The sequence below is a fragment of the Sceloporus occidentalis genome, unplaced genomic scaffold (genome assembly GCF_023333645.1).
Source record: "Sceloporus occidentalis isolate IW3139 unplaced genomic scaffold, rSceOcc1.0.p SCAF_7, whole genome shotgun sequence".
NCBI classification, from domain to species: domain Eukaryota; kingdom Metazoa; phylum Chordata; class Lepidosauria; order Squamata; family Phrynosomatidae; genus Sceloporus; species Sceloporus occidentalis.
This window is the reverse complement of record NW_028316987.1, coordinates 75,609,230-75,637,127: the sequence shown is the minus strand read 5'-3', so window position 1 is coordinate 75,637,127 and position 27,898 is coordinate 75,609,230. Positions and strand designations below refer to the sequence as shown.

Below are 27,898 nucleotides of genomic sequence, written 5' to 3'. Positions count from 1 at the left end.
ACTCTATGTGCTCAGCCACATACAGTATTTATATTTATATATATTTATATTATATTATGTACAAATGTTTTCCATTATACAGAACAATACAGAAGTGTACACTTTTTAAAAAAGAAACCCACAATGCAATACTTCATGATTTATCCAGATCTCAATAAAATGGAAAAATGAAGAAGAGGAGACTCAGCTAAAAGTAATCAGCAAATGCCTAAATGTACAAACAATTTTTCTCCTTGGCATCGCAAATTATTAAATATAATCTAAATGGCAGTGCAATAGATAAAGTTGCCTCATACACATCAGTGTCCATCTTAACTCTGTGGCTTGTGTAGAGGACATGTTCAGCATACTACTATCAAATGTACATTGTAACAGTATCAAATGTTTTGGCAAAAAAGATTTTTGAAAGTAACCATGAAGTCTTTTTGTTGTTGCTGCTGTAGCTGATAAAAATAGAAATCTGTTAACAAATCTGAATAACACTAGAATAAAAGAAAAAATATTTTAGTTTCAGTTTTATAATTTTGAATTATCACACCAGGTTTAGTTTCTTGTACTTAAAAATAGCTTTATACAAAACAATTCATTTCAATACATTTTCCCCATGCTTTGATACATTTCTGCACACGCATACTTTTCCACTCAACTCAGGACATTTTGTAACAGCTTCTGGCTGAAGGTGGACATCCTCCCTCCCTTGCCACCCCCCACCTGACGCACTCAATTGTGTTTCAACAGCAATGAACGCATACAAAACTATGTCTCCAATTAAGAATATCAACCCAATATTTATCACAAGTGTAGTATTAAGCCTAAAATCGTACAGTAGGATTGGTACACATTCCTCTGCTACAATATTGGCTGCAATTTCATCAGCAACTGAGAAGAGTTTGGTGAACACTTAAGATGGTTCCTTGGTGATGGTGGAAGATGGGGTGGATTTGCTGACGGTTCCATTCTGGGACTTGTAGCTGGTGAAGCTGGGTGTGTGGATTGACCGGATGCTCTTCATACCTTGGTTCAGGGATGTGGGAGAAGTGGAAGAGGGAGAGGAGAAGGAAGGAGAGGAAAAGGGAGATGGAGGAAGAGGGTTTGGCCGGCCATTTTGAGTCTGGACTGAGAATGAAAGATGATGATGGCCTTTACCTGTGTGAGTAGAATTCTGGAACTTTAAGGATCCATTAGAAACAGAAGGGATTAAGGAAGCAGAATGAGTAGGACGACCTGTCTGAGGACTGAGAGGGTTAGAAGGAGGAATAGAGGCTTTAGTAGGTGGACTTGGAAGATTAGTGCTATCACCACTAGACACAGAGCTACTTTTCCCAGAGGTGGAAGAAAAGGCTGGAATTTTTGAAGCAGACAGGGTAGGGGAAGTAGCTTTATAGTCCCCACCAGCTTTCTTAGCACTTCCATTAGCCTGTAAATAAATAAAGATGGTGGGAGACAGTTTAAGTCATTATACATAATAAACCAAAAAGGGACTGCATGGAAAATAAGGGTTGTAAAGAATAGGAATGAATAGTCTGAAACCTGCACTAACATTTTGCACCCGCAGACTAGACCTGGTAGGTTTCCCTCCTGCTCACCAAACTCCCTCTCCATTCCCTTAGTTGCTTGACAGAAAATGCACAGACAAAGAGGAAGTTGAAAAAAGAGAATATATGAAAGGATGGGCACACAGACATCTGGGCTGGTCACCATATTGGCCATGCGTCAGGATTGTTAGATGAAGATGAAAACATTTGTGGTAGATGGTTAATAGGCGCTGATTGCAATCTGTTAAACAGGGAGTTAGTATCAATAGTTTCATCTGAAATACTTCAAACAGTTCCTGTTGCTGACACTGGAGAAATTACAGCTGAGTACTGGAACAAAACTCAAAAAAGCAGGAGATGTTTTTTACTGAAGACATGCACAGGCATGGCAAAGGATAATTCTACCATTTAAATATTTTCATGCCCCTAACTGAAGCCTTGGATTTCCAGTTCCAGATTTCAACAGGAAGACAAAGTCCATTATTCGGTATCATCCAAGTCAGTCCCTTGACTTATAAGTTTACCGAAACACACACACAGAACAGCTTGAAGGTCCATCCCGAGATTTGGATTAAGGTAAAACTACCTGTCTGTACTGGCGCTGATCCTGTAGCTTGTGCGGTTTGCTTGCTTTATCCATGCTTCCTGGTGGGCGACTTTTTGTGGCAGCTGGGATTGGCATTCTGCTGGTCTGGGAGCTGCTGGGTGAAGCCTGTAAGGAAGGTTAGGGGTTGAAGGGCAAGAAAAGAAACAAGGAAAACATGGGTAAGTGTCAGTTTGTTTGCAAGAAGGATGGCACACCATGGGCAAAGCTGCTTTGTGTGAGAAGCCAAAGCCCTACATGCACAGAAAGCACCAAAAGAATCTACATCACAAATCAAACCACATGTGTTAATTCCAGGAATCAACAATCGAGGGCAAGGCTGAACTACTGATCAACTTATACATTTAACTGGCAGTCCCAGGTGATGTTGCACCCACAGAAGAGCAATGACCAAGCTTCCTTTGATTGCCCATCACCAAATCAGCAGGAGAGATTTTTTAAAAAATAATACACACAATCTATTAGCTGTTAGACATCTAATGGATGCACCAAACAAGCCACCCGAAAGGAAGCAAACCAATCAGAAGTCACCTCTTGCTTAATGGTGATTATTACTGCAGATTTTAGAAAGCAGCTGGACTTGCGATTTCTCATACTAAAGTACCTTATGTGAAGTTGGTGGTAATGATGAAGGGGACTCAGCACCAGCATTACTTTCCTCCAGCACTATGGGTTCTTTTGGAGAGAAAAGGCCTGCAGCAGATGTTCTTTCCAATCGGCCTGAGGCTTCAGAAACTGGTTTTGGACTCATTTCGCTAATGGTACTCTCCAGCTGCTTAATAGTCTGCTCCAAACTGTCCAGAGTCTTATATGTATTCTTTCTAATTTCATCAGTCCTAGATATCTGTGTGATTACATTTGGCTCTTGCTTCCTAGAAGGATCCTCAGACTGAGAGCTAGCGATTTCAAATCTTTTGGCCTCTTTATGTTGTTTTAAAGTACCATCTTCCTCTTCCTCTTCATACACAACCACCTGCAAAGTTTTCTTGCCAGTTTTAGTTCCAGTGCGTATTGCTTGGGTAAGAGCAGCCAGCTGCTTTTTTGGAAATTTAAACTTAAATTTTTTCTTAGCATCAGGAACATCCAGTTTTGGTTCTGGATGTGGCCCATACATGTAACTAGATTTTTCAACATCCATCTTGTCTATTTCCTGCCCTTCAGGGAGTGTGGCTTGTAGTGGTGAGCTAGATGGAGAATGGAGTCCAAACTGATGCTCACATTGGTGATTTGCTGTATACTCAGTTGCATGCCTACTGTTACTACCCTTTTGGTTAACCTCTGCATCATGAGTATCAGTTACATCTGATTCCTCATTGTCCTCCTCTTCTTCCTCTATCTTCTCTCCAGTCATCATTTTTTCCAGTTCCTCATCACATTCCTCAAATATTGTTGAAAGTCTTTTATAAGCTGATCTAATATCCATTGGTTCATCAAAAATAATGATGACTGGTTTTTTGTCCAAGCAAACAACTGGTTCTTCACTTTCAGTGTTCTCTGATGTGCCTTGCTGGGTTGCTGTTTCCTTTTTGGAATCAATGTTAACTGTCTGCACATCTTCTCCCTGTCTGTTGACTATATCATGGACCTCTCCACTTGAGAGAACCTGGACGGCTGTTTTGGTAATCATGAAAGCAATGTTCTCTGACTGTAGGTTTTCTTCACTTGGAGAACCAGTAGGTGACTCCACCTCATCAATATCATTTAAGGTTGTATTCCTAGATACCTCGTGCCTTAGCACAACTTGATTATAGCCACTAGTGGGCATTTCTTGCTCATGGGACAGCTGTTGATCTAATGAGATCTCGTGAAGTGGCAAGTTTGTTTGTCTGACAAGCCGTGCTCCTTCACCTTCTAGAAGCTCATTCTGTGATGCATTATGACCAGACTGTCTCACAACATCGTAACTTAACTTTTGCCTTCCAGTTTCTATTGCTGGATATTGTACTTCATCAGACCCCTGTCTTCTTTCATTTTCTAACATGCTGGAGAGTTTTGTGTTTGTTTTAAGAGAACAGTTTGTAGCATAATCCTTGTCCTCCGCAACAAAATGTTTGCTGAAGGCAGAATTTTTGGTGACGCTGGAAACATCTGAGGCCTTCTCTCCTGTTCTTTCTTCAGTGTTGTCCTTGGGGTGGTCACTATCTTTTGTTGCCTCCCCATACACCTAGGGGGAAGAGTTGCATTACTTAGTTATAATTTTTTAAGGATGGGATTATTTCCCCCCAATTTAGTGGCACATCATCAGATGAGGCACAATTAATGAGAGCATGTCCCTCTCTACATCATTGTAGAGCCATCTCCACAGTCTTCAGATGATTCCTGCACCTCTTCAGGGGTTATTTTCGAATTCTGGTGGAACGAAGAATTTCATTTATACTGCATCATACTACATGCAGACAACATGCATTCTAGACAGAAATGATCCTTTAAAAAAACCTCGAGGGAGTTTATGTCCTGCAACCATGTGTACATTTGTTTCATCTTGATCTGGATAGATTCCCCTTTTCAAATGATTGTTTTGAATGAAACATAAAGCTTTGATATAAGACAGTTTTGCTACACTTTAGAAGAAAATAAATTAGAATTGATACAAAGCTTGCACACCACAGACTAGCATTGTCAATGTATAAACCAGTTCTCCAAGCTGGCTAGCTCAGGAAAACCTGCTCTTCTGAGTTAAATACTGTATTACAACCTCATCATTATATTACAATCTCACCATTATATTAAATTGTGTCGCCCAAGTTCTGTTGCTCTAATAGAATCTTGCCATTATGTATTATGTTGCCCATTGGTCAGCCTACATTAAGTTGTTTAGGGAGTTTATATTTTTGAACTCTAGTCTCTTAAGTGCTTCACGGCTACAGAAGGATACAACTAAGTCCTGAACCTATCTTGCAAGAAAGAGCCAGCAAAAGACAGCAGGCCAAGAAAATGCCCCTGACCAACGGGCAAGTTTACATATACTGCAGAGAACTGTTGATAGGGCAGCAATCAAGGAAGATAAGTATCACAGTGAGTCACAACTCATTAGCGTCAATTTTTCTGTTGAAAACAGATTAACTACACTTGTTGGTACAGCCTTCCCAATTTTGACAGTTAAGATTTTCTGCAAAGTATACAGTCGGCCTATATCCACAGGTTCTACATTCACGGATTTAAACATCCACATCTTGAATACACACACACACACACACAAACACACACAGTGAGCCCGCACCATATGCGGGCTCCTTATAGGCAGCTTTCAGCATATACTGAAGCCGCCTGGGAAATGGGTGTGCGCCCTGCGCATGCATATTGCCACACGGCGAGCACAAGTCCCATTATATCCAATGGGGCTCACGAATGGTGCGCATGGCTGCGCAGCAATCATGAACCCCATTGGATATAATGGGGCTCAAGCTTATGCATTTTTTTTGCTTTAAGCGGGGGGTCTGGAACACATCCCCCGCGTAAAGCAAGAGCCTACTGTATATATATCCCAAAAGCAAACCTTGACTTTACCATTTTATATAAGAGGTACCATTTTATTATGCCATTATATATAATGGGACTTTATCATCCACAGATTTTGGTATCCACAAGGGATCTTGGAACCAAACCCCAGCAAAAACCAAGGGCCTATTATACAATTCATGTTCTGTTCCTCTAGTGTACTTTAATCCCACAAATTAAAGCTCCAGCTCCTACTTACAAAACAACCTAAAGTTATTACTTGGCAGAGATATATGACCCATTCTTGCAAATACAACTTCAAAGGACCTTGTGAAATGAACTATTTTAGCTCAATGAGTTAAATATGTGCTACTCAGAAGATGCTACTAATTTTGAGACTCTTGGGATTTACTGTAGCCACCAGGGCTACAGATGGCTATGAATGCTGACACACATTCAGAAAATCCATCCATATGTAGACTACAACTTGTCTAACACAATCTCTAGCGACCCTTTCAACTAGGGAAAAAAGTGGTTACATAGTTTGGGTATAAACTGAAGAGCTGTTTGACCATATAAAAGAATATTCATAGTCTGTTACTTCCAACTGTGATGTCCAAGTGTCAAGTTTTTACCCATACATGATATTTAATCTCCTAAACCAGAATTGCCATTCTGCCATGCTACAGACATCACAGTTACAAATGGAAAGCTGGTTTTTAAATGCAGATGTCTTGGTATTATTATTATTATTATTAATTAATTAACCTTTATTTATAAAGCGCTGTAAATTTACACAGCGCTGTACATACAATCTTTTAAAACAAAATTATAAATAAAGACAGATCAAAACACAAGGCTGAGAGAGAATTGTCAGCATACCAGACATAGCTTAAACCTGCTCCTAGCATGCATATGTGGTTTGTTAGTATTTAACAGAAGTTCAAATTCCAGGGAAAGATTAATAAAGTGTCATGCTGGCCAAGCCAAAGTCAAGAAAGCAAAGATGTAGGTGGCCACTACATAGATAGGCTAGCATCCTGTTAGTGACACTTTTTGCCTGTGTCTGCCTTTTTTTGGTTGTTGCAGAAGATGGAATTATTTTCCACCTTCCTCTACACCCTCCCCAGCATTCAGTTTTGCCATTATAGCCCTCCACCCTTCATAGACATTCCATGGCTCACGAAGAGTGGCAGTGGGATTGGTGAAGCATCTGGCTATGTCACATAGCCTGATACAGACCAATGGTATCATCCACTGAAACTCCACTGGATCTCAGGAGAAATCACTGGTCTGCAACTGGCTATGGGGCATAGAAAGATCTTTTTCCAATTCCCCTTCCTACTCTCCACCAGCCTTGGCCATTTGTCATAAAATCCTGGGAGTGGAGCCATAACGGATTCTTAAACCATGCTGGGCAATGTAAGATTTATTTATTTATTTATTTATTTGGCTTATGGGCTCAATCATCCAACATTTATTTAAAGCTGGCAAAGTGCTAAGTACTGAATAGAAAATAAGAGTGATAGCTTTTTGTAACAGTAGGGAGCCACTACTTTCTAGATGTTATGAACTGCAACTCTCCCTGACCATACCAGTTAGAGATGATGAGACATGTAGCAAAAAACTTCTGGAAAACCTCGGATTGCCTACCCTATGTCTTACTACATGTTTATCTCACCAGTGGCAGATACTTACAGAGCCTAAGTATTAGGGCTCCAGCATCAAATGCTGAGTGAAGGGTGACATGTCCAGCACCTCTGTTAATGTTACAGAACAACATGTCACAGGAGGGCTGCATGTTCTGCTTTCACTGACATACGTTCTTGAGGTACTCTGTGGTCTGGCTTATTCTGGTTGATTTGTGATGGGAAAGAGGAGATGGTTTTACCCTTTTGGGCAGAGAATTAAACCACATGGCCTTCTAAGTGACCTCCAAATCTGTGATGGATTTTCCTGCACTCATGGCTTTGTCATTGCTCTAGTCTGTCTTGAGGAAACACCTAACCCTGAAGGCAAAAAAATAAATAAAAAAAATGGATGAATTTATTTTGTATAACAGTATGCTTGAAGCTTTAAACCCAATTGGGTTTAAAACTACCTTGAAAATTGCCATATCCAATCCTTCATATTCCTAGTCAAAAGAATTCGCTATGAGAAAGGTGGGATATTAATTAATATAGAAATTCTCAGAACATGGAAATGTTACCTTTGGATTACATTTCCCAAAATATCTCAGCCAATATAGCTGGATGGGGTTTATTGTGCGCTGTAGTAAAAATAATTAACTTCCAAGCTCTGGACAACCCAATCATCATGCTCAAACATAGTGATGTTGGTCAAGAACAACTGAGGCACTTTGTAAGAGGGTTAATACCACCACTCTATGGATGGGTAAGCGATATAACCGTAAGCTTAGTTAAGGGTTGTCTCTATATCTTTCAGTCTCATTTTATTTATTATGTCTCTCTAAAGCAGCAGTGAGAATCATGTGGCCTCCAGACATTGATGGACAGAAAGCCCCAGAAACCTTAACCAGTATATCCAATGGTGAAGAATGCTGGGATCTGCAGTCCCTGGAGGGCCATGTGCTTCTTAATTTTGCTGTAAAGGTTATGAGCATCTTGATAAACTTGGGGCCAAGGTGGGCCATACATCTAGAGAAAAGAAAACAGCCAGCCTGACACACAGAGAGTAAACAGGACACAAGACACAAGGTTAGTCCGGAAGCAAGGGAAGAAGGTGATGACAAAAGCATGTGGCATAGTTCAACATGCCACTGTTACCTTCTTCTCCTTGGGTTGTGTTAAGGCCACAGGCCTTGCATCTTTTGTGTGTGTGTCATTTCTGGGCTGTTCAACATGACTGTTTGAGCTTACATCCATGTAAGCGCACTTCTGGAAAACCTAGAGAATTAAAATATGGCATGTTATCAAAATATTTTTCCTAAGCAGGCGCTAAATCACGCCAAGAACTGAGAGTATTGGAGCAAAGGAGCTTTTCTCTGAGCCATTCTAGTCAAGTTTCCTTCCCTTTTTTGTTGAATCTTAAGCACCAACTCATGAATTAGGGCAAAATAAACATACAAGGGCCTATAAGGTAGCTGTGTTTTTGTTTCTACTAGCTAGCTATGCAGTCTCATACCTCTAGCACGATAATACAACAATATGTAGCATCATCTGGTGAAGTTATCCCACTTGGGCTTTATGCAGGCTGATTTTGGATAAAATTAAGCTGATACTCATTGTACATCTTTGGTTAATTATTATTCCCTTGCATTAAAAAAAAAGACTTTCGAACCTGCAGCAACATACAGTAAGTTCAAATATTAAATAACATTTACATTGTTATTTTTTCTTCCCTGTGGTTCTAATATGTGGTGAAAGTATGGAACTTGGCCAGTAAGATGCTCCTTTTATTTTTTTTAAGACTTTTTTTTTTTACAAAAAAAAAGAGTGGAGAATGACCAATTTTTCAAGAATTATTATGTCGTCCTTGAGATGATAATGATGATGGTGGTGGTGTGGCACTGCCTTCATTGGCTAGAAACCATATCGCACACTCCCCTTCCCCTTAGCCAGGGTGAAGCAATTAATTTCTCTGTCCATGGAGTTTAGAAAGCTACATTGGGGTTTATTTTTTAATCAGAATCCATTATGCAACCAGATTTTCTGGCACCTAAGTCCCTTTATTTAGAGTCCTCAGAACTGTGATTTGTTTTCTTTTCCAATCACTTTAATGACCAATATAACTGCACTACCATGTTGCTCTTAATGCTTATATAACTGGCAAGATACATATTTCTTAAATTTTTAATACTTCAAACTAACAAAACATTTTATTTTAAAAGAAGACACAGTAAAGATCTCAGTTCAAAAAAAGGGGGGTCTGAAATATTCTGACTATACAAGTCTGCCTAATGTCCAGCTGCTCCCAATTATTTGTATTGCTTCAAAGACCGTGATTCTGTGCAGACTTACTTAGAAGAAAACTCTACTGGTGTCAGCAGTATTTCTTCTAGGTAAACAGGCACAGGTTTGACTTGTAAAGAACAGACTGCATTAATTGAATTTACTGATAAAATGTTAAGCTTGTCCCTGTCTTCACCTGATGGTTTTTTGATTAAGTGCAGCTTGTCATTTCATCTGAATCTCAACAAACTAGCTAAATTTTTTATTCTAAATGTAAATGTGCTGGGAGAAAGACACAATACAAATGAAATAAAATAGATAAATAAATAAGTTGCAGTTACCAGGTCAACTTCATCCTTAATATTGTTTTCTGATTGACAAAAAGATCCAAAATACAAACCATCAAAATCAGAACTTTATTTTTGACAGACTTATGATCATGAATAATTAAACCCTGCTCTTCCCCAGTTTCTCTCTATCCTGAATCAAGTTGTAACTGGATATGAAATGGATGTGTGAACTTGAAAGGTTTAGAGAAGGTTCATAGGTTTATATTTCATACATACCCAACTGGAATACAGCTGCATTCTAGAGTACCATCTTTCATTTCAGTGGAATTTATGCAAGACACCTTTGGCTTGGATTGTGCTGTAGGTTGACAGATCAAAAATGCATGATGTTGTAAGTATCCATTTCTGAGCAGAAACATACCTGTAACTCTGCCATTATTCTATCCCCCTCTTCTTCTTCATCATCATCATCCTTTGAAGGTGGAACTCTACTCTGAGACTGAGGAGAGGCATGATCTTCTTTAAGTACTTTAGGTTGAGTTGCTTGACTACTATCTTCACTGCTTTCCTAAGATGTGTAACAAAGAATCAAAAAATAAACAATTTGGCTAATAGCTATATTCAAACAAATCCACTCCCCTTTTTATTTAGCGCTAGGGATGGGGGTGGGGGTGGGGATATCTCCAGTCTGTTCACCAAAATAATGTAAGCCCTTATAATAAGAATTATTTGAAAGCATAAATGGCATCGCTCTGTATGAATGATATGTGAAAGTAAGATTTTTTAAAAATGTACCTTTCCCTTCCTCTTGGACAGATGGATCAAAGAAGCAAACAAGAACTCACTTCAAAGGTTTCTAATGAAATTGTTCTCTCTGATCAGTTTGTTCCATCTGTGTAAGATGCTTGGGTTCTTGTAATTTTTTTAAAAAGATTCTTCGACATACATATAATGGAAGGAGAGTGTGAGCTGGGTTCTTAATTGTCATAAATGAGAAGGCAGGCAAGACAACCCACATCTGAAGAGGATGATATGCTCAGGTTGCCTGGTGCTTGTTTCGAGTCCTGGCACCCCCCACCCCACCATGTTGCTGATTAAAATAAGAAAAATTCTGTCTTCTCCAGCCAAATCTCCTGTATCAGATATTTAATTTCGCTAAACTGCCTCCATCATCAAACCTTGGCCACAATGTTGTCTTTCCTGGCCATGTAGCTGACTTCACCCAATCTTGTGCTTAGTCCAGATCCTACCAGATAGCTGCGACGTGGAGGTGGAGGCGGTGGAGACTTCACTGGTTTTTCTGTGTCCTGTTCTGGGTTCAAAGTCTCTACTGAAAATTTAAAAAGATGGGACTGTCAATATAGTGGTTTTGCAAATATGTCCTATTGCTCCGAAAATGAGCGATTTATGTGTACTGTGTATTGCAATGAGATAAATTTAAGCATGCACTTCATGCTAAATTAAGCATGTATTCCATACTCAATGTACAAACATTGATCAATATCACTTTATAGAACCTAAAAATGCTGGACTTCAGCTGCAGTGAGCTCCATGTTACTTTATAAGATACTTCTTTACAGGGCAGAGACTGCCTAGCTCTGCATAGCATGCCTTTAAAGTAAACCCTTTAGAGCTTATACATCAATCGTTAAATGTCTTTAATGTCTCTCTAGAGAGAGAGTTCCAAAGCTTGGGAGCAGCCACAGAGAAGGCCCCCTCTCTTGTTCCCACCAAATATGGGACAGTGAGAAAGGCCTCTTCAGATGATCTGAATACTCTGGGGAGTTGGTGGTTGCATGGGTTGCTGGTGGTAGTGATATTAGCTGCCCTCGAGTCAACCTCAACTCATGGCAACCCATGGATGAGATATTTCCAAGCCTCCTGATCCTCCCCTGCTCTGCTTAGGTCTTGCAGATTCACGCTGGTGATCTCCCTGGTTGAGTCTAGCCATCTCGGGTATGGTCTTCCTCTGTTTCTGCTGCCCTCTGCCTTCCCTAGCATTATTGTCTTTTCTAATGAATCATACCTTCTCATCATCTTAGCTTTCAGGGAGAGTTCAGGCTTGATCTGTTCAAGGACCCATTTGAATGGATTCATCTCCATTAAAACATCATCATTGTTTGAACCTTGTGATCTGTTCACATACTGTTCTTGGGTTGATGTTGTTGTTCAGTTTAATTCTTATTTTATTTTATATGTATTTTAATTTTTTTTTAAATCATCAATACCTTGCTGTACCAAAATCTTACCAGAGGATTCTAATTTTTCCACTGTACTGGCTTTTAGTGGAGCTGTTGCTTGTGGAGGCATCTCAAGGTTTGGGATTGATTTCATGATATTTGCTTGTGCTTCTTCCAGGAGTTTTTCAAACTCCTTTCCATTGTAGTGATCCAGGTTCTGCCTTTTTTCTTCCCATTTCTTCTCTGCTTTCTAATAGAAAAGATACCAACACTCAAAGTTGTATTTTTAATTCTGCTTTAGCTTGAATTGCTATGTAACGGTAAACATTGATACTGTGAAGAATGTGTGGTGGTTTTGGACTGCAAGCCTCAGCAGCCCTAGCTAACATAGAGGCTAAACAGACCTGCCAAAAGGGCTGGCGTCTAGGTGGAGTGGGGGCATAGTGGCTGCATGCCACATGCCTCAACTCTGTCCCCATGCCGCCTGCCTCCAGCAGCATGGTAACTATACACCGTAAACCAAAAGGAGCACTGAAAAGTGCCGCTGCAGTGGCAAGGGTACCCTTTTTCCGGGCCAAGAAGCAGCAGCACTTTGCTGCTTCTTTTTGGCACAGAAAAACACCAGATCGGGGCCGCAATGTACGGTTGCCGTGGCCCTGACCTGGTGCTCAAAGGGGCGGTGTGACACCATCCTTTTAGGGCCATTGTGCACTCCTGCTATATATAAATCAATTAGGCAGAGATACTCTTTCTGCCAGCTTTCTCTGCCAAAAACCTGCCCATTGTACCTATTTGCTCTCAAGCCAAAATCTTGTTGGTTCTGATATACACATGATGCTCTGCTGCCCAGAATAGTTTCCTCATGTGTTTCATCAGTGGGAGCATTTCCATATGTGCAACTCTGTCCAGTGAAAGAAATCACCACCATCCTATGCAGACAATATGCATGTTGCTCATCCAAATTCCACATCATGCAGACTGAGTAAATGTGAGTAACTGACATAATCTGGTATAATTCATTCTGGGATAACCTGGGCTAGTATTCTACATAAGTTACTTAGTTAAGTATAGTAAGTAACCTCTCCTTGCCCAACCCCTGAAACCTGATAGAAATGTAATTCACCCATGGTGCCTCATCTGTCAGACTCAGGGCTCTCGGCCATGTAAAAGCTTCTTTTGCTGCTCTGTAGCCATGTTGGACTGATCTTGTGTGCTGGGAAGGAAACTGTGGGGCTGGAAGCTGTTTAGCTACTTTGGACTGTGTGGGATAGTGTGCAGGTTTGTGGTTGGAGTAAATTGTGGGGAGTTCTTAAAAGTGAAACCTAAGTTGTACCCTCAGATCTGTCAATAAACTTGCTACAGTGCTGAACCTAATTTTCCAATAAAATTTCCTGGATTAATCCATGAAGTCTGTTCTTTGAGTTAGGTAGAAACAGGACTTGCTATAGGACATCACAAGACCTCTTTTTCCCCATGCAGCTGATATCCAGTAATGTAAATGGGAAGGGGGAGTTACAATCATGGCAACAGTATCACAATCATGCCCAAGTACCAACTGTGAATATAGAACAGTTATGTAACTGTTGCATATTCTGGATGATGTAGAATACTGATGTAGAATACCTTGGTAGTTTTCTTCACTTACTGGCCTTCCCCCCGCCTCCCCTTTCACATTAATTAGTAAGACAACACACTATATCTGAACATTGCTTTATATCACAAAAGTAGTGGGGTTATCCCTTGTTATAATCCTAATGTAACAGGTATATCTTTATTACTGAGAAAAGGGAATCACAACTAATTAAAGCAGGGCCTCAGTATCCATGGGGAATCCATTCTAGACACCTCCCCTTGCAGATACCAAAATCCGTGGATGCTCAAGTTTTGTTGTCCTCAATGTGGCGTGTGCATGTAGCCGCACTGCCATTATGGACAACAGGACTTCAGGTAAAGCCCTATTGTTCCTAATGGTGGCATGACCATGTGCACGTCCTGCTATTGGTGGCAATGTGAGTTTGCCGTCTACGGATGCTCAAATGCAGGGATGGCAAGTCCGCAGATACCCAGGTCCCACTGTAGTTATTTGTGATTAATTAATGCCAAGATATGACCCTGATGCATATCTCTGCAGTTCAGCAAACCCTTTAAATGTACACTGTACCTCAATGGATAATGCTCTGTTCCTTGTAGTGGCACTGTGAAGTTCTTCAATAAAAAGGCTTTGCATGGTGGAGCCATTAACCGATACCTGCGGTGAATGGGGTGTTTGTGTTGGCTGAACAACTGCTGAGATCACTGCTGTAGACTCTGACACAGCCGTGGCTGGATGGTTTGACCCTGGTGATCCCATTGTGGGGAGAGGAGAATTGTGAGCCTGACTGACTAATGTTGAGGAATGCTGAGACTGATGGATGACCACTGGGGAACTCTGGACATGATGGACTGTCACTGTGGAGGCAGGCATTACTTCTGATTTGACTGGGGGCTCTGCTGGAGATTCAGCTACATTTTTCTGGGGACTAGTGTGGCTGTTTCCAGCGTCTTCCTGGTTTTTCAGAACCTCCACTGCTGTGGCTTTCTCCATTGCATTGTACTGGGCAGCTTGTGAAGGATCCACACCTTTTAGCAGATCATCTGTAACATGCCTACAGAAAGAAACACCCATGCTGTGAAATACAATTAACAGAACTTGGCTCAGCTTTTCATGAAAGGGTTCCCTCTAGTGAAAGATAAGCTCAAATACACTTTATGTTTTGTGAAGAATATCATAATTCTTTTAAGTGAATAAAGGGAAAGGACCACAATACTGTTTTTGCACTGCTCTGGCAATAGGCAATATAGCAACGTATATTTCACACAAAGTCAGAGCCTAGGAAAAGATATGTTTTTGGATCACAACTCCCAGAATAGGAGATGTAGTCCAAAAAATGTCATTTTTTACAGGTTTTGCACAAGATACAAATGTATGGAACAAAGGCACTGAATACCAAATATGTTTTTTTTAAAATTTTGACAGAAGAGACACAGATACTTTTGTAGATTTCTGACAGGGAGTATACCACAATTCAGAGGAAGGAGTGCAAGTATCTATGCAAATGGGTGCAGACATCTATCAGTAGGCCTACCTGGCATGCCAGGAATCTTGTAAGATTGGCTGCTGTGTTAGAGATATAACAACAACAACAACAACAACAACAACAACAACAACAACAACAATTTATATCCTGCTTCTCTGTTACAAAAACAACCGGAGCAGCTTGAAACTTCAGCATGCCTATATTCAGTTGTTATTAGTTTGTGTGCCTGTCTAAGAGATTATATACAACATGCATTTACATCATTCCCTGTTTGTTGGTTTTTGCCACACATTTACTCTACTTGCACCAGTTAGTCTGAGTTCATTTGTCCTCCTTTTTGTAGTCTGCAGCTCTCACTCTCTCTCCTCCAGGTTAGAAGAACACTGTACTGAGCCTCTCACCATAGACGTTATTAAACCTTTGGTGTTTGCAGGTAAACCTACTTCATGTGTTTTTACAAATAAACCTTATCTGGTACATCCTTGTGTGGGTGGGATAGGATTAGTTGTTTCTCAGCTGCTGATTGAGAAAGCTAATTGCTTTCCTTATAAAATATACTACTATCTACCACATTCCTTAACATGTTCAATTATGGACTGCCAATGGGGCTCACTCTACCGTTAGGCAAAATGAAGCAGCTGCCTCAAGTGGCAGATGCTGTAGTGGAGGTTGAACAATAGAAAGGTGGTGGAGAAGAGAACTGTTTGTACAACACAATCTGTCCTGTGGCCTGTAAACCTGTTTTAGGTGCAGTGCAGGATGCTGTACTGTCTCTACTATCAAAGAGATCAACAGCCAGATCCAAACCGTTGACATCATCAGCTGAGATCTCTGGAGGCCCCTAGCAGATCTCAACAGAAAAAGACCCTGGTTTGCATTTGGCCATGGGGACGCAGACATTTCTGCAATCACCATCCACTCTCCATGAGCAAAGGAATGACTGCGGGGGATGCTATAACAGCAAAACGATGATTCCTAAGGGTGATTACAGGAGAGCCACAGCACATACTTGGCCCTTATTGGATAAAAATGTACATAAAATTTCCTTGCTTTTGAGTTATATTTAAAACCAGTATGAAAATAATATACTGGTATAAAATTGTTTTACAGATAGCATCTGTGGTCATATCTAGGATGAGATGTGACATATGGAACAGGAGTAGAATGTCAGTACCTAAAATAGGTGCGACATCATAGTGCTATGTCTGCATATTTCTAGAATATGTGTAATGAGTATGATGCCTTAAGAACTTACATAAACATGTAAAACTATGTAAATACCAACAACATGTTAAGACTCATTTAAATAAACCAAGAAATCACCTCCGGAAAGTAGTGAGTGTATCAGTCATGCTGCGGACTCTCTTTAGGAGAATGTCCAGTTTATGAGGTTCCTCTTTTAAAAATCTCACAGCTTCCACCTCAATGCGGAGAATGGCTCGCATTTTATTCTGTAACGTTGGAAATTCACCTGCAAAACAAAACACAAGCCAAGTGATTTTTTAAAAAAAGGTCAGAGACCAACATGGGTTTATATATCCACCAAAAGAGAAAAATGCAAGGCAAAGGAGGAAACTTCCAGGGGTATCAGATTAATAATCATACACAACCCGCTGGTTGTCATCCTGTTTGTAACATATGCAAACCTAACTGCAACACACATCTGTCTTTTTATTGTTTATTTTATTTGTGTATTTTTTATTGTTATCAAGGTTGGTATTCTCTTCCTCCAACTGCAACAGCCAAAACTCCCCCTGAACTCACTATTTTGCTGTGACAGCCTCTCAACTACAGCCATTCAACAGCTGGTGGAAAGTACAGGGACAACACAATCAATCAACGAGGAATTAATCAACCTATTAATGAAACTACCACTTCCGTATGCTGTCTTGAGTAGCTGAAGGTAGCAATTAATAAAATACAATGTTAAGAAACTAAATACTGTGGCTGGCATCCTGCATTGCAGTTATGGATTCATAACTGAGAATTGTGAATCTGTAAGTGCTTTGTAAGTTGAATGGTATGTAATCATAACTGTGGCACTATTGCCAAGATTGTAAATACAGTCAGCTCTCTGTATCATATTATTTTTGAATATTTTCAAGTCGTGGATGGTTGAATCCATGGATAAAAAAAATCCATGAATTCAATCATCCACGACTTGAAAATATTCAAAAATGATATGAATTCCCAAAAGCAAACCTTGATTTTGCCATTGTTTGTAAGGGACACCATTTCACTGTGCCACTGTTTTTAATGGCACTTGAGCATCCACAGATTTTGGTATCCATGGGAGATCCTGGAATGAAACCCCAGCAGATACTAAGAACCCACTGTACCTTCTTAAGCTCGAGGAAACCACCCTGTGTGACAGAGGCCTGCAGTGTTTCAGAATGATACAGATAGCCTCCTCCTACCCCAAAGCCACAGTGCAATGAAAAGAAGTTTCTTCTCATTTCACCGTGACTGAGAGGCAGGAAGGAATTCATTGCACTGCATCTCAGGGGTGAGAGTTGGCTAGCCTCAACATTCTGAAGTAGCCCATTTGCCTGCACCACAGATCTTTGTCTTATAGAGCAGCTTTCTCCATGGAAAGGGGGGGGGGGGCTGATTCCCTAGGGCATTTGCAGCTACATTTATATAGCAATGAATGTAAATCTAGGATCTCACCTATAATTATAATGGGGAAGAAGCTGGAGAACTGTTGGCTTAAATGATACTGCTGAATGAGTTAATAGTAGCTGAATGCTAGCAGTTTCTATACTGTTTAGTGTCTGTTCTATGGCTTCTGAACACCTCCTCTACTTTCTGATGAATTGTCCATCTGCTGGCTCCCCCATTCTCTCTCTCTTTTTTTTTAGCCTAGTGGGGAAAAAAGAGAGAGAATGGGAGAGCCAGCAGATGCTCTTTATCAATATTTTACACCAGTAAGGACAAAATATTTGCCTGTCAAGGTCCTTGGTCAAAACCTGTCATGATTCAGAAGTGGGTGTGGGCAGAGAAAAAAATGGGCAGAGTTATGGATGCAGTTATGTACACTGTATACAACAAGGAAAAAGGACATTTATATCCAGCTATTCTCCTTCTTGAAGGTTCCTTCTGTCAATCTTGGAATGGAGGGCAGGGTGGACTGACCAAATAATACCAGTAAAGCAGAGCAGAACTGGTGAAAAACATATGTTCTGAAGTAAATCTAGAGCTCTGGACTGGATCATTTGACCCACTGGATGTCAAATGACATTTATTCTCAAGTTAAGCACATCACCAAGTACATTTTTTTGTTTTGCCACAATAAAAATATGTATTTTGCACCTTTGTACTATTGAGTATCTTCTGTACATCAAGTGATAACAATGTCAACTGAATTGATTTCAGTTCCAGATTGTAACATAACAAAATGTGAAAAAAGCAAAGGTAAGAAATACTTCTGTAAGGTAATGTAAGAATAAATTGATGGGAAAATGCCCAAATCCTGAACAGTTTGACATAGATCACCCACTTTACAGAAGCATATAGCAACTCAAGTGGTAGAAAAGTGTTCACAGCCGCTTTAAAAAAAATATGAAAGAGGCTTTTGATTCTGTGTTTAGGAAACTATTGTGGGAGAAACTGGATAAGACTCTTATAATCCAAAAGTTATGCATTTGGTCAAATACACAGATCCTTTGAGTTTTTTAGAACAAATTGTCTGCTGAAGCTAACACCAATAGGGGATGTCAAATGTGGGTGTCTGTGGTCTTCTTAACTTTTGAATTTGTTTATGAATAACCTGTCCCCTACTTCGAGGACAGTGGGCGGTCATTTCCCAAAGCTTGTTCCTTCACATAGCGCTTTGTTGCTATCTGAAAATGAGCTGTAGTATTATTCTCAACCCAACTGAGCTTAAAGCTTTTGAAGCATACTGTGATAAGAACTTCTCCTTATAAATTTAGCAGAATCTAAAATGATAGGGTTATTCCCCAAATTTGGAAGAGACTTCATTGGACATTAAACAGTAATGTTTGGGGACAAATTAAAGAACTTAGGTATTAATATAACACTAGCAGGGACTGTTCAGGTTAATCATGCATACAACATGTTTTACTGTAGCATGCTACCAGGCAGCCATTTCTTTTATACTCATGGAAGACATCACGTCCCATGCACATTCATATGTTCAATGTTAAACCTCCAACCCAGTTACTTTAATTCCATTTTGGGTTAGCAGCAGGTTAGTGAGAAGGTTCAAGAAACTTTTGGATATTAAAGTGTGTAGGATATGTGTTTATGCATCTAAAAGATGCAGCATGCTTTTTGAAACTAGCTTCTAATCCCTTATAAGTAAATGGTTTTGCTTAAAATTGATAAATTGGTACCTAAAAGTTAAGTCTCATTGATCCTGAGTTTGCTTAAAGTGGGTGCATAACAGCCACCTTTGTAAAGAGGGCAACCAAAACAAATGAAGAAGAAAACCTAAAAGACACCTTTCAGGTTGGCAACAGCTTCTCCAACTTGCCGTAAGAGACAAGCTCCATCTTCAACATCTTTTAAGGTAACTATCCGATTGGTTGTCATAGATTCCTTCTTCAGATCTTCAACAAAACTTTCCAGCTCACTGGAAGAGATAAAAAAAAGTTGAGTTGAACTCTAATGCTTGAGAGGTAAACTCTAATGCTTGAAGATGTTCAAACGCTATTGTTTGAGAATAAGTAACATGACAGATAAGAGCTATTCTTTATACCTGGGATACCTTCCAAATCATAGAAGTACTTATACCACAGATGAAAGTCAGTTGCTAGTCCCTATCAGAATAGATCTGCTGAGTAATATGATTTACATAAATGACAACAGCAACCAATCCAATGCATCTGCTCTAACTGGCACTATTAATTGGATTCTGGATCAAATACCTGATCTAGAAAATATATCAGTTGTAGAGCAAGCCACTCCGAGGAACTTGAATTTCACACATGCCTGTTTTGTATCAGCAGACAATAAAAAAAACTGGTAAGGATTCTGTTCTTTACAGGATTTTAGCAACCAGTTTGAAGACTGGCACAACAGAAAATTGAATCTTTGAGAAGTCTCAAGGACAACCATTAGGTGGCAGCAAATGAACAGCATGTTCCATCTTACAGAGAAAGAAATTAAATATAGTACAGTATAATCATGTGAGAACTAGCATGGTGAAATGGTTTGAGCACTGGTTCACAACTCTGGAGATCAGGGGATCATTCCCTGTTTGAGCATAAAAACCCACTGGGTGATCTTGGGCAAGTCACACTCTCTCAGCCTCAGGGGATGGCAAAGAAGCAACTTGACAAGACAACCTTGTGATAGATTCACCTTAAGGTTGCCATAAGTCAAAAATGACTTGGAGGCACAGAACAACAACAACATGTTTGCTACGCAGATGTGAACTATGTGTTGTGTGTGTCTGTATAAGACCAACAGCTGCTTTTCCTAAAGAAGCAGCAACTTTAGGTGGGAATTTTGAGCAAAGCAGCACCAAGGACTGTCTGCTTAGCCTCAGACTGGAGAATGTTAAGCCCTCAATATATTGTCTGGACTCGATTTCCCATCAGCCCCACACAGCCCACTCAGTGGTGAGGACTGATGGGTGTAGCAGTTCAACATCTAGAGGGTCAAAGTGTTTCCAGCCCAGTTTTAGTCTTTTCCTAATCTATTGCTTCTACGCTCTCGGCTCTCCTCACTAAGCATACACGTTCTCTCTCCTTCCCTCCCTCCATCTTACTTCAGCACATTTTTTTAAATGATGAGGGAGGCATTTGTTTCTGCAATGCACAGCCGCATCTCACTTCACAATCAAGTCACCTATTAATGAAACATTTTATATCCCCATGGTTCTTTTTTTTTTCTTTTCTTTTTAAAGTAAACCAATATTAAACCAGTTGCAGAACTGCTCTGGAGAACTGGCTCTGACCAATTGCCCCTGTGCAGTCAGTTTCTGCAACTAATTCACAAAACTGGTTCTGAGGGCAACCACAGAGAAGAGTAGGTATGTCAGCTAAGAAAATAGGCACATGAGTTTCCATCTCAGCTTCACAATTCAAACTAAGTGCATTCACAAGCATCCTAAACTGACTCAATCCCTCTGAAGTCAGGTGGATTTTATCAGGGTAAACATGCACATATCAGTTTAATCTACTTGATTATTTGTTTCAAGAAGCTCTTTGGTCGTGGAAATGTGTTCCCTCGTTTTTTAGAGAAAATTGATTTCTTAAGCAATGCTTTTCAAGGAAAATATGCTCCACAAAATTAGAAGCAAGTTGAGCATCTGCAGGAGAGGACAAGAAGCTGAATTGCCCTTTGAGCAGGGTGACCAGATGTCATAACCACAAAGGCGGACAAGGCACCTTATAATGTAGGACATTCAAGAAAAATGTATGAAATTACCAAATAAAAAGGTTTGATATAAATTCATGCTTTTTAGTCATGCTCAAAATGGGGGACATTTTGAAATTCCTCCTGAGCAGAAGGCTGAAATGGAGGACATATCCTGGAAGAGGAGGACATTGGCCACTCTTCCTTTGAGACTATGGAGGGCCAGATGCTCCGACAGCTAGTTCAATGCCTCCACCCATCTTCAGTTCGGAGAAGCTGAAAAAGTATTATTTTGCCCCGCAAAAGGCAATAGTGCCTCTGAAGCCACTGTAGGTAGTGTGTGCACAATTGGCCATTTCCACACCCTCCAATATTTCACAGATGAAAACTGGGACATGTGGGCAAGCAGTATCAGAGTGTGTTCAAGATGACAAAAGTTAATGAGAAAGAACAGACAAGCTAGGAGAGGCTTTACAGCACTTTGATTTTTCTTAAAGTATCACATTTCAAGAAACATGTAAATACATGTGTGAAAGGCTCCTCATCCTTTTCTGATGAGCCTACTGGGAAGGGCAAGATTCCTCCCCTTTCTCTCCTCTTCTTAGCACCTGAGGGGCCATGCAGATTACCTTTTGAACTGAATTGAAACCCAGATTAAAAGTGGGAAGTTCCCATTGGCATTGGTTTAAACACATCAGAATTAGGGTCTTGCACACTCGATCCAGGGCAAATCCCCCTTAGAGCGTTTTTTCCGAAAGTGGATTATTTCCTGTTTCTTTTTGAAAAACCCATTTCTTCCCTGCTGCCGGCAAATGTGAACTTGGCCCCGGTCATGATCGGGTCAAGTTCAGGGGAGGGATTTAGGTCAGAGGGAGAGCAGTGGGCGGAACATGCCTCCCTTCTCACACCGGTCGCTTTGCAAGCGGCATTTTTTAAAAATTGTTTTTTGTGCATGTGTGTGACAGAATATGCGAATGCTTGTGTTCCCTTTTAAATTTGTCAAACTGAAACAATGTGTGAATGCTTTTGCTACATATGTGTATGTAAGGAGAGATGACATTCTGGGGTGGCAATCAGACGGAAAGCAGAGATGGCATTCTGAGGTTGCCTCCCCTGCAAGTGACATTTGTTGTTGTTGTTGTTGTTATTATTACAGATTATGCAAATGCTTTGAGCTGGAAGGGAAGGGAAGAGGCTGGCATCTGGCGGGGGAGGCAAGGGCTTCGGGGGTGGCATTGGGCTTGAAGGGAAGGGAAGGGAAGAGGGTGGCATTTGGGGTGGGGAGGCAAGGGTTTCGGAGGTGGCATTGGGCTGGAAGCGAAGAGAAGGGAAGAGGCTGGCATCTGTGGGGGAAGCAAGGGCTTTGGAGGTGGCATTGGGCTTGAAGGGAAGGGAAGAGAAGAGGCTGGCATCCGAGGGGGAGGCAAGAGCTTCAGAGGTGGCACTGGGCTGGAAGCGAAGGGAAGGGAAGAGGTTGGCATCTTTGGGGGAGGCAAGGGCTTCAGAAATGGCACTGGGCTTGAAGGGAAGGGTAGGGAAGAGATTCCAAAGAGGAGGAAATGCTGGGCTGGAAGTGAAGGGGAAGCTAGAGGCTGGCATTCAGAGGGAAGGCTGTGGAAACCCATGACTTTGGGGGAGTCACACTCTTTCAGCCTTAGGGTAAAGGCAATGGCAAATCTCCTTGGAACCAATCTTGCCAAGAAAACCCCAGGATGGGGTCATTTCAGGGTTGCCATAATCTGTAATGACCCAAATACACAACACACACACACACACACACACACACCTGGAGGTATTTAAATTTGACAAGTTGACAGAATATGCACACACTACTGCCAGGTTTTTTTTAAAAAAGGAGGGGGGGGGAAGCATCCATTCGGTTGGCCAATGGTTGTAGGATATGTCATCTTTGATGCAAGCGGAAGTGAATTTGATTGACAACAAAGGACACTCCATTTTAAAGTGGTACTGCAAACTTCAGAGGGGCAAATTGCATCGATCAAGGTAAAGGGTAGTCAGAACTTCTACCCGGGGAGATTTGGTATGGGGGCAACCAGATCTGCCCAGTTCTATCTAGAGCAAATGGGCTAGTGAGAATGGGGCCTGAGTTAACTGAGTGCAAAGTACATTTGCACTTTGAACTTGGTCTGCAGCAACTAAAACAAGATGAGAACAAAAGGGGGAAATGGGAGGAAGAGAGACACTGGTACATTTTAAAAGCAACTGGAAAAGTGGGGTGATAGAAGAACAATCAGGACTGTGCCTGCCATATCAGGAAAGTTGGAAGGTATGAATTTCATCATTATTTTGCTACCTCACCTTTTTAAGGCCTGTAGAGTCCCCCCCCCCCCCCTCTTCAGCCTGCATAAGCCTCTCTTCAAATCAGGAATGCATTAGACTGTTCTGGTTACTTCTTTAAATTTTTCTATATGCTAAATCAGTGTTTGGCCCTACAAACATTTTGGATTTCACCTTCAAAAACCCCAGACAGCAAAAAATTTGTGACGGATTCTACGAGTTGATGTCTAAAATATCTGGAAAGCCCAAGGTTGAGAGCCAGTGTGCTAAAGGAAGGCCCTTGCAGGGGGGAAATGATTGGTAGTCCTTCCTTGACAATCAGAGATTTCATGAGTGTGTAACTTCTAGGTTACATATTCGTAACTGCAACAGAGGATTCCAGCTGAATTCTTTAACATACAAATGTTATACAGGAAGCTACTGCGCAAATTAACACGGGACTCCATTAAAGGTTGGATATTTTTCTTTAAATCACAACACCTAACAGGATCTGTGTCGCCTCTACAATCTAGAATATAGTCTTATTTACAATCACCCTGAGTCTAGATGGTTGTAAATAACACCATACACTATTTTAGAGCACTATGATTAAAAATGTCAGAAAGCCATGGATAATAAAATCAACCTGGACAGTTAAGAAGCTGTCTTGCAGATACAGCTATCTGTAAATTAAGAAGAGTAATAAAAGCAATTAATTTGCTAATGAATAACTAACAAAATGCACATTTGGAGAAAGAATGATTTGAACAAGTTATTGATTTCATTTCAGTCTAATCAGCAAAAGTATACACCACCTTCTGTGAAAAGCAGTTTAAGCCTCTGGCCAGTCAATAATATGAGATCAATTAAATATATTAAGAAACCTCTTGTTAGAAACTGTCAGACTTCTGTCCAAAGCATAATTAATTAGAAAGTTAGTCCCACTGAGGTCAGTGGAATTTAAAACTTCTACTTATGTGACTGTAATGTTATCTTGTCCTTGCTAAAAGTGGCCAAGATCAGACCAAGAAATGTTGCTCTCTGAACAGAAGGACAAGCTGGTACTCACTTCCTCTATGCAGAAGCTGAATGGACTACCAGTTAAATATTACTGGGAGCAGGTAAGGGTGGATTATGAATGGTGCAAATGGAGCAAGTGCTCCAGAGTCTTAGTGGCTAAGGACCCCATCAATTTGCTGGCACTTCACACATGTACTTGCGTGTTTCTTGTAATGTGATACTTAAAGAAATTAATGCTTTTGGAAATAGGGGAGCTGCAGGTATTTATTTCCCCTCCTTTCCAAAGGTTTGGTAGCATTAAGTTATGTAGGTTTTCTGGAAAAGTAGAACTCCTCTAAATAATGTTACTGAATTTAACTTGTTTGGTTAAATGTTATATTTAAACAAATTGAGAGCTTTATGTGGGAATTAATTTATTTGAATATTTGGAATAATGGCGTATACCCACTTTATATTTAACAAAAATGACTACACCTGAAAGACCACTATTTTTGAAGGTCACATGCCTAAAGAGTGCTGAATCTGATATTGTTGTTGTTAAGTGCTCTTGAGTTGACTTTGACTCATGGTGACCCTGTGAATAAGACATCTCCAAGACCAGCAATTCTCTACTACTCTGCTTAGGTCCTACAGGCCCAACCTGTGGTGTCCCTGATTAAATTTAGCCATCCGGCACACAGTCTTCTTCTCTTTCTACTGCCTTCCACTTTTCCTAGCATCATTGCCTTTTGTAATGAGTTGTGCCTTCTCATGATGCGGCCAAAGTATATCAACAGTTAATTTTGCTGAGGTATAACTGTAAATACTTTCAGCCTCATGTAGCTGCACTACTTATCAGTTCCACTTTAAGTTGAGATCTCTGATTCAGTACAACTAACTGAACATTCTCTTTCACTAAAGCAGTGCTCCTCAATCTTTGGTCCTTCAACTGGTACAGACCTCAGTTCCTAGAGACAGTAACCAGTCTGGCCCATGGTGAGAGATTCTAGGATTTGAAGCCCAAAACACTTAAGAATTTCAAATTTGGAACCCTGCTTAAACTTTGTGAGCTTTGCTGGGACTTTCTTTCATTGGACAGGCCAAGAGTAGATGTAGCAGATGAAACAATGTTTGTCTCTGGGGAAGGAGGGGGAGAAGTATTGGGAGTCATTTTTTTGGAAAGAGTCCTATTCCTTGCAGCAGCTCCTGTAGTTAAAATCTCTCCTCATTCACACCGGTCTCCAGTCCAGATTACGTGGCATGTGTAAACCTCCTACACACACACTGGCTACACTCCTCTCCATCGCAAGAAAGAACAGAGAGTCCTTCCTCACTGGGGAAGGGTTTTTCCTTTTCCATTCGGTCACCCAGGAAGCAGTGACCAAGCAGCCAGTCAGCAATGACTGAGAAGCCTCTTGCCTACATTAGCCTTTGCCACAAGATCAGCACAAGCGAGAAGATGGTTGGTCACTGCAGCAACTGAGATTGGTCATTTTGAATTTGCAGTAGAACTATAGACCTAATATAAAAAAACACACATGGGGGGGGGGGGGGGGCTAGGGTTGTTGTGCAAGAGAAAAGAGGGTGGTAGCTTGAAAATGTTTGGGCACCACTGTGTTAGCCCATTCCTCTGGGAGCTAGGGTTTATCAATGCTTCTCTACTTAGAAGAATAACTAGAAGATCATATCCTACATTTAGCCCATCTAATATGACTGACTGCAGATATTCCCAGATAACTATGGATAAAGAGGAATCACATATCCCCTCCACCAACACATAAGGATCGTGTGAAATTTAGGAATTTTTTTCACTCCAACATTTCTGATAACATTTATCACCCACTCCAGTCTTCATTATCTAGTTTGCAGCTGTGCAGCTAGTGAAGAGTTCAGCTCACTGCCACTGAGACTTTGGCCTTGTTCACTTCAACTGCTACTGATGCCGCAGAGTATGTGCCATCTGAGGCAGTAGCTTTAATCTGTCTGATGAGTGGGTCAGCCTTGCAAGTAGCCTAGACTAATGTTTTCAAGTCTCAGATCAATCATGTCTGAGTGGTTAACCATTTTAATTTCACAGATGAGTAGCTATTTCTAAATCTGATTTTCCCACATCTAAAGCAACCCTTAAGCTACTACACCTCACTGATTCATCTCCTGTTAAATGTTGTAAATAATGCAAACTTATAGTGTGCATGCAAACACATGTAACAAAAACAAACAAAGCACATGGTGGCCAAAATCATCTGGGAAATCTCTTGAAAAAAAAATCTTGTTGTGCAAGAGCCCACCCACATACACATTTTTGGTGTCAAAGTTATCTTTTAGTGAACCATAAATCCAACATATTCTCTTGTTCCCGAATTAATTGAAATACTTATAACTGATTCTTACATACTTGAGTATATTCTGTGCTGGTCAGGCCTCAACTGGAATACCAAGTTAAGTTATGGAAGTCTCATTTTAGGTAGGATATAAACCAGTGATTCTCAATTTTTGGTCCTCCAGGTGTTTTGGACCTTAACTCTCAGAAGCCCCAGCTAGCTTGGCCAACAGTCAGGAATTCTGAGAGCTGAAGTCCAAAACATCTTGAGGACCAAAGTTTGGGAATCACTGATATAGACAATTTGGAGCAGGTTCAGAGAAGGACAACAAGGATGAAAAGAGGTATGGACAACAAAAGATATGAGAAATGGAAGGAGCTAGGCATGTTCAGCTTGATGAAGAGAGGGGTGACATGACTGCACTCTTTAAATACGTTGGTGGCACAGAGAGGAGGGGCAGGTCTGTTCTCTGTTGCTCCAGAGAATAGGAGCAGATCTACTGGTTTTAAGATGTAGGAGAGTAAATTTTGATTTAACACTAGAAGGAATCTCTTGAGAGTATGAGCAATTTGGCAATGGAACTATTTGCCTAGAGAGATGGTGAGATCTCTTTCTCTGGATGTCTTCAAAAAGAAACTGGACAGCTATCTGCTGGGAATGCTTCAATTAGAGATCCTGCACATGGATTTGGTGGTCCATAAGGACACTCCCAACACTATAGAAGCCTTCCAACACAAATTCCCACTTTGGTGGGAAGGTAACAGCGTTCTGTGCAGTCATGCTGGCCACATGACCATGAAAGTTGGCTTTGACAATGCTGGCTCCCTCAGCTTTAGTAACGGAGATTAGCATCGGCACCCCCTATAGTTGGACACAACTAGACAATCATTTCAAAGGGGAAACCTTTACCTTTAAGGGCACTTCCAAATCTATGATTCTATA

The 27,898-nt window shown here is 40.7% G+C and overlaps 1 protein-coding gene across 10 annotated transcripts in view; it reads right to left on the bottom strand.

Annotated features, from left to right (window-relative positions):
- Positions 1-389: 389 nt before the first annotated feature.
- KIAA1217 (KIAA1217 ortholog) overlaps positions 390-27,898 on the bottom strand; it is a 502,750-nt gene continuing 475,241 nt past the window's right edge. For all 10 annotated transcript variants that reach the window (XM_089533368.1, XM_089533371.1, XM_089533369.1 and 7 more), the window contains 10 exons: positions 19,499-19,629; positions 16,359-16,506; positions 14,120-14,603; positions 12,028-12,208; positions 10,957-11,108; positions 10,200-10,346; positions 8,364-8,483; positions 2,744-4,303; positions 2,122-2,247; positions 390-1,417 (listed from right to left, as the gene is read on the bottom strand). In XM_089533368.1, coding sequence (XP_089389494.1) covers positions 902-1,417; positions 2,122-2,247; positions 2,744-4,303; positions 8,364-8,483; positions 10,200-10,346; positions 10,957-11,108; positions 12,028-12,208; positions 14,120-14,603; positions 16,359-16,506; positions 19,499-19,629 — 3,565 coding nt within the window. In that variant the 3' untranslated portion in view covers positions 390-901. The remainder of the gene's footprint in view (positions 1,418-2,121; positions 2,248-2,743; positions 4,304-8,363; positions 8,484-10,199; positions 10,347-10,956; positions 11,109-12,027; positions 12,209-14,119; positions 14,604-16,358; positions 16,507-19,498; positions 19,630-27,898) is intronic.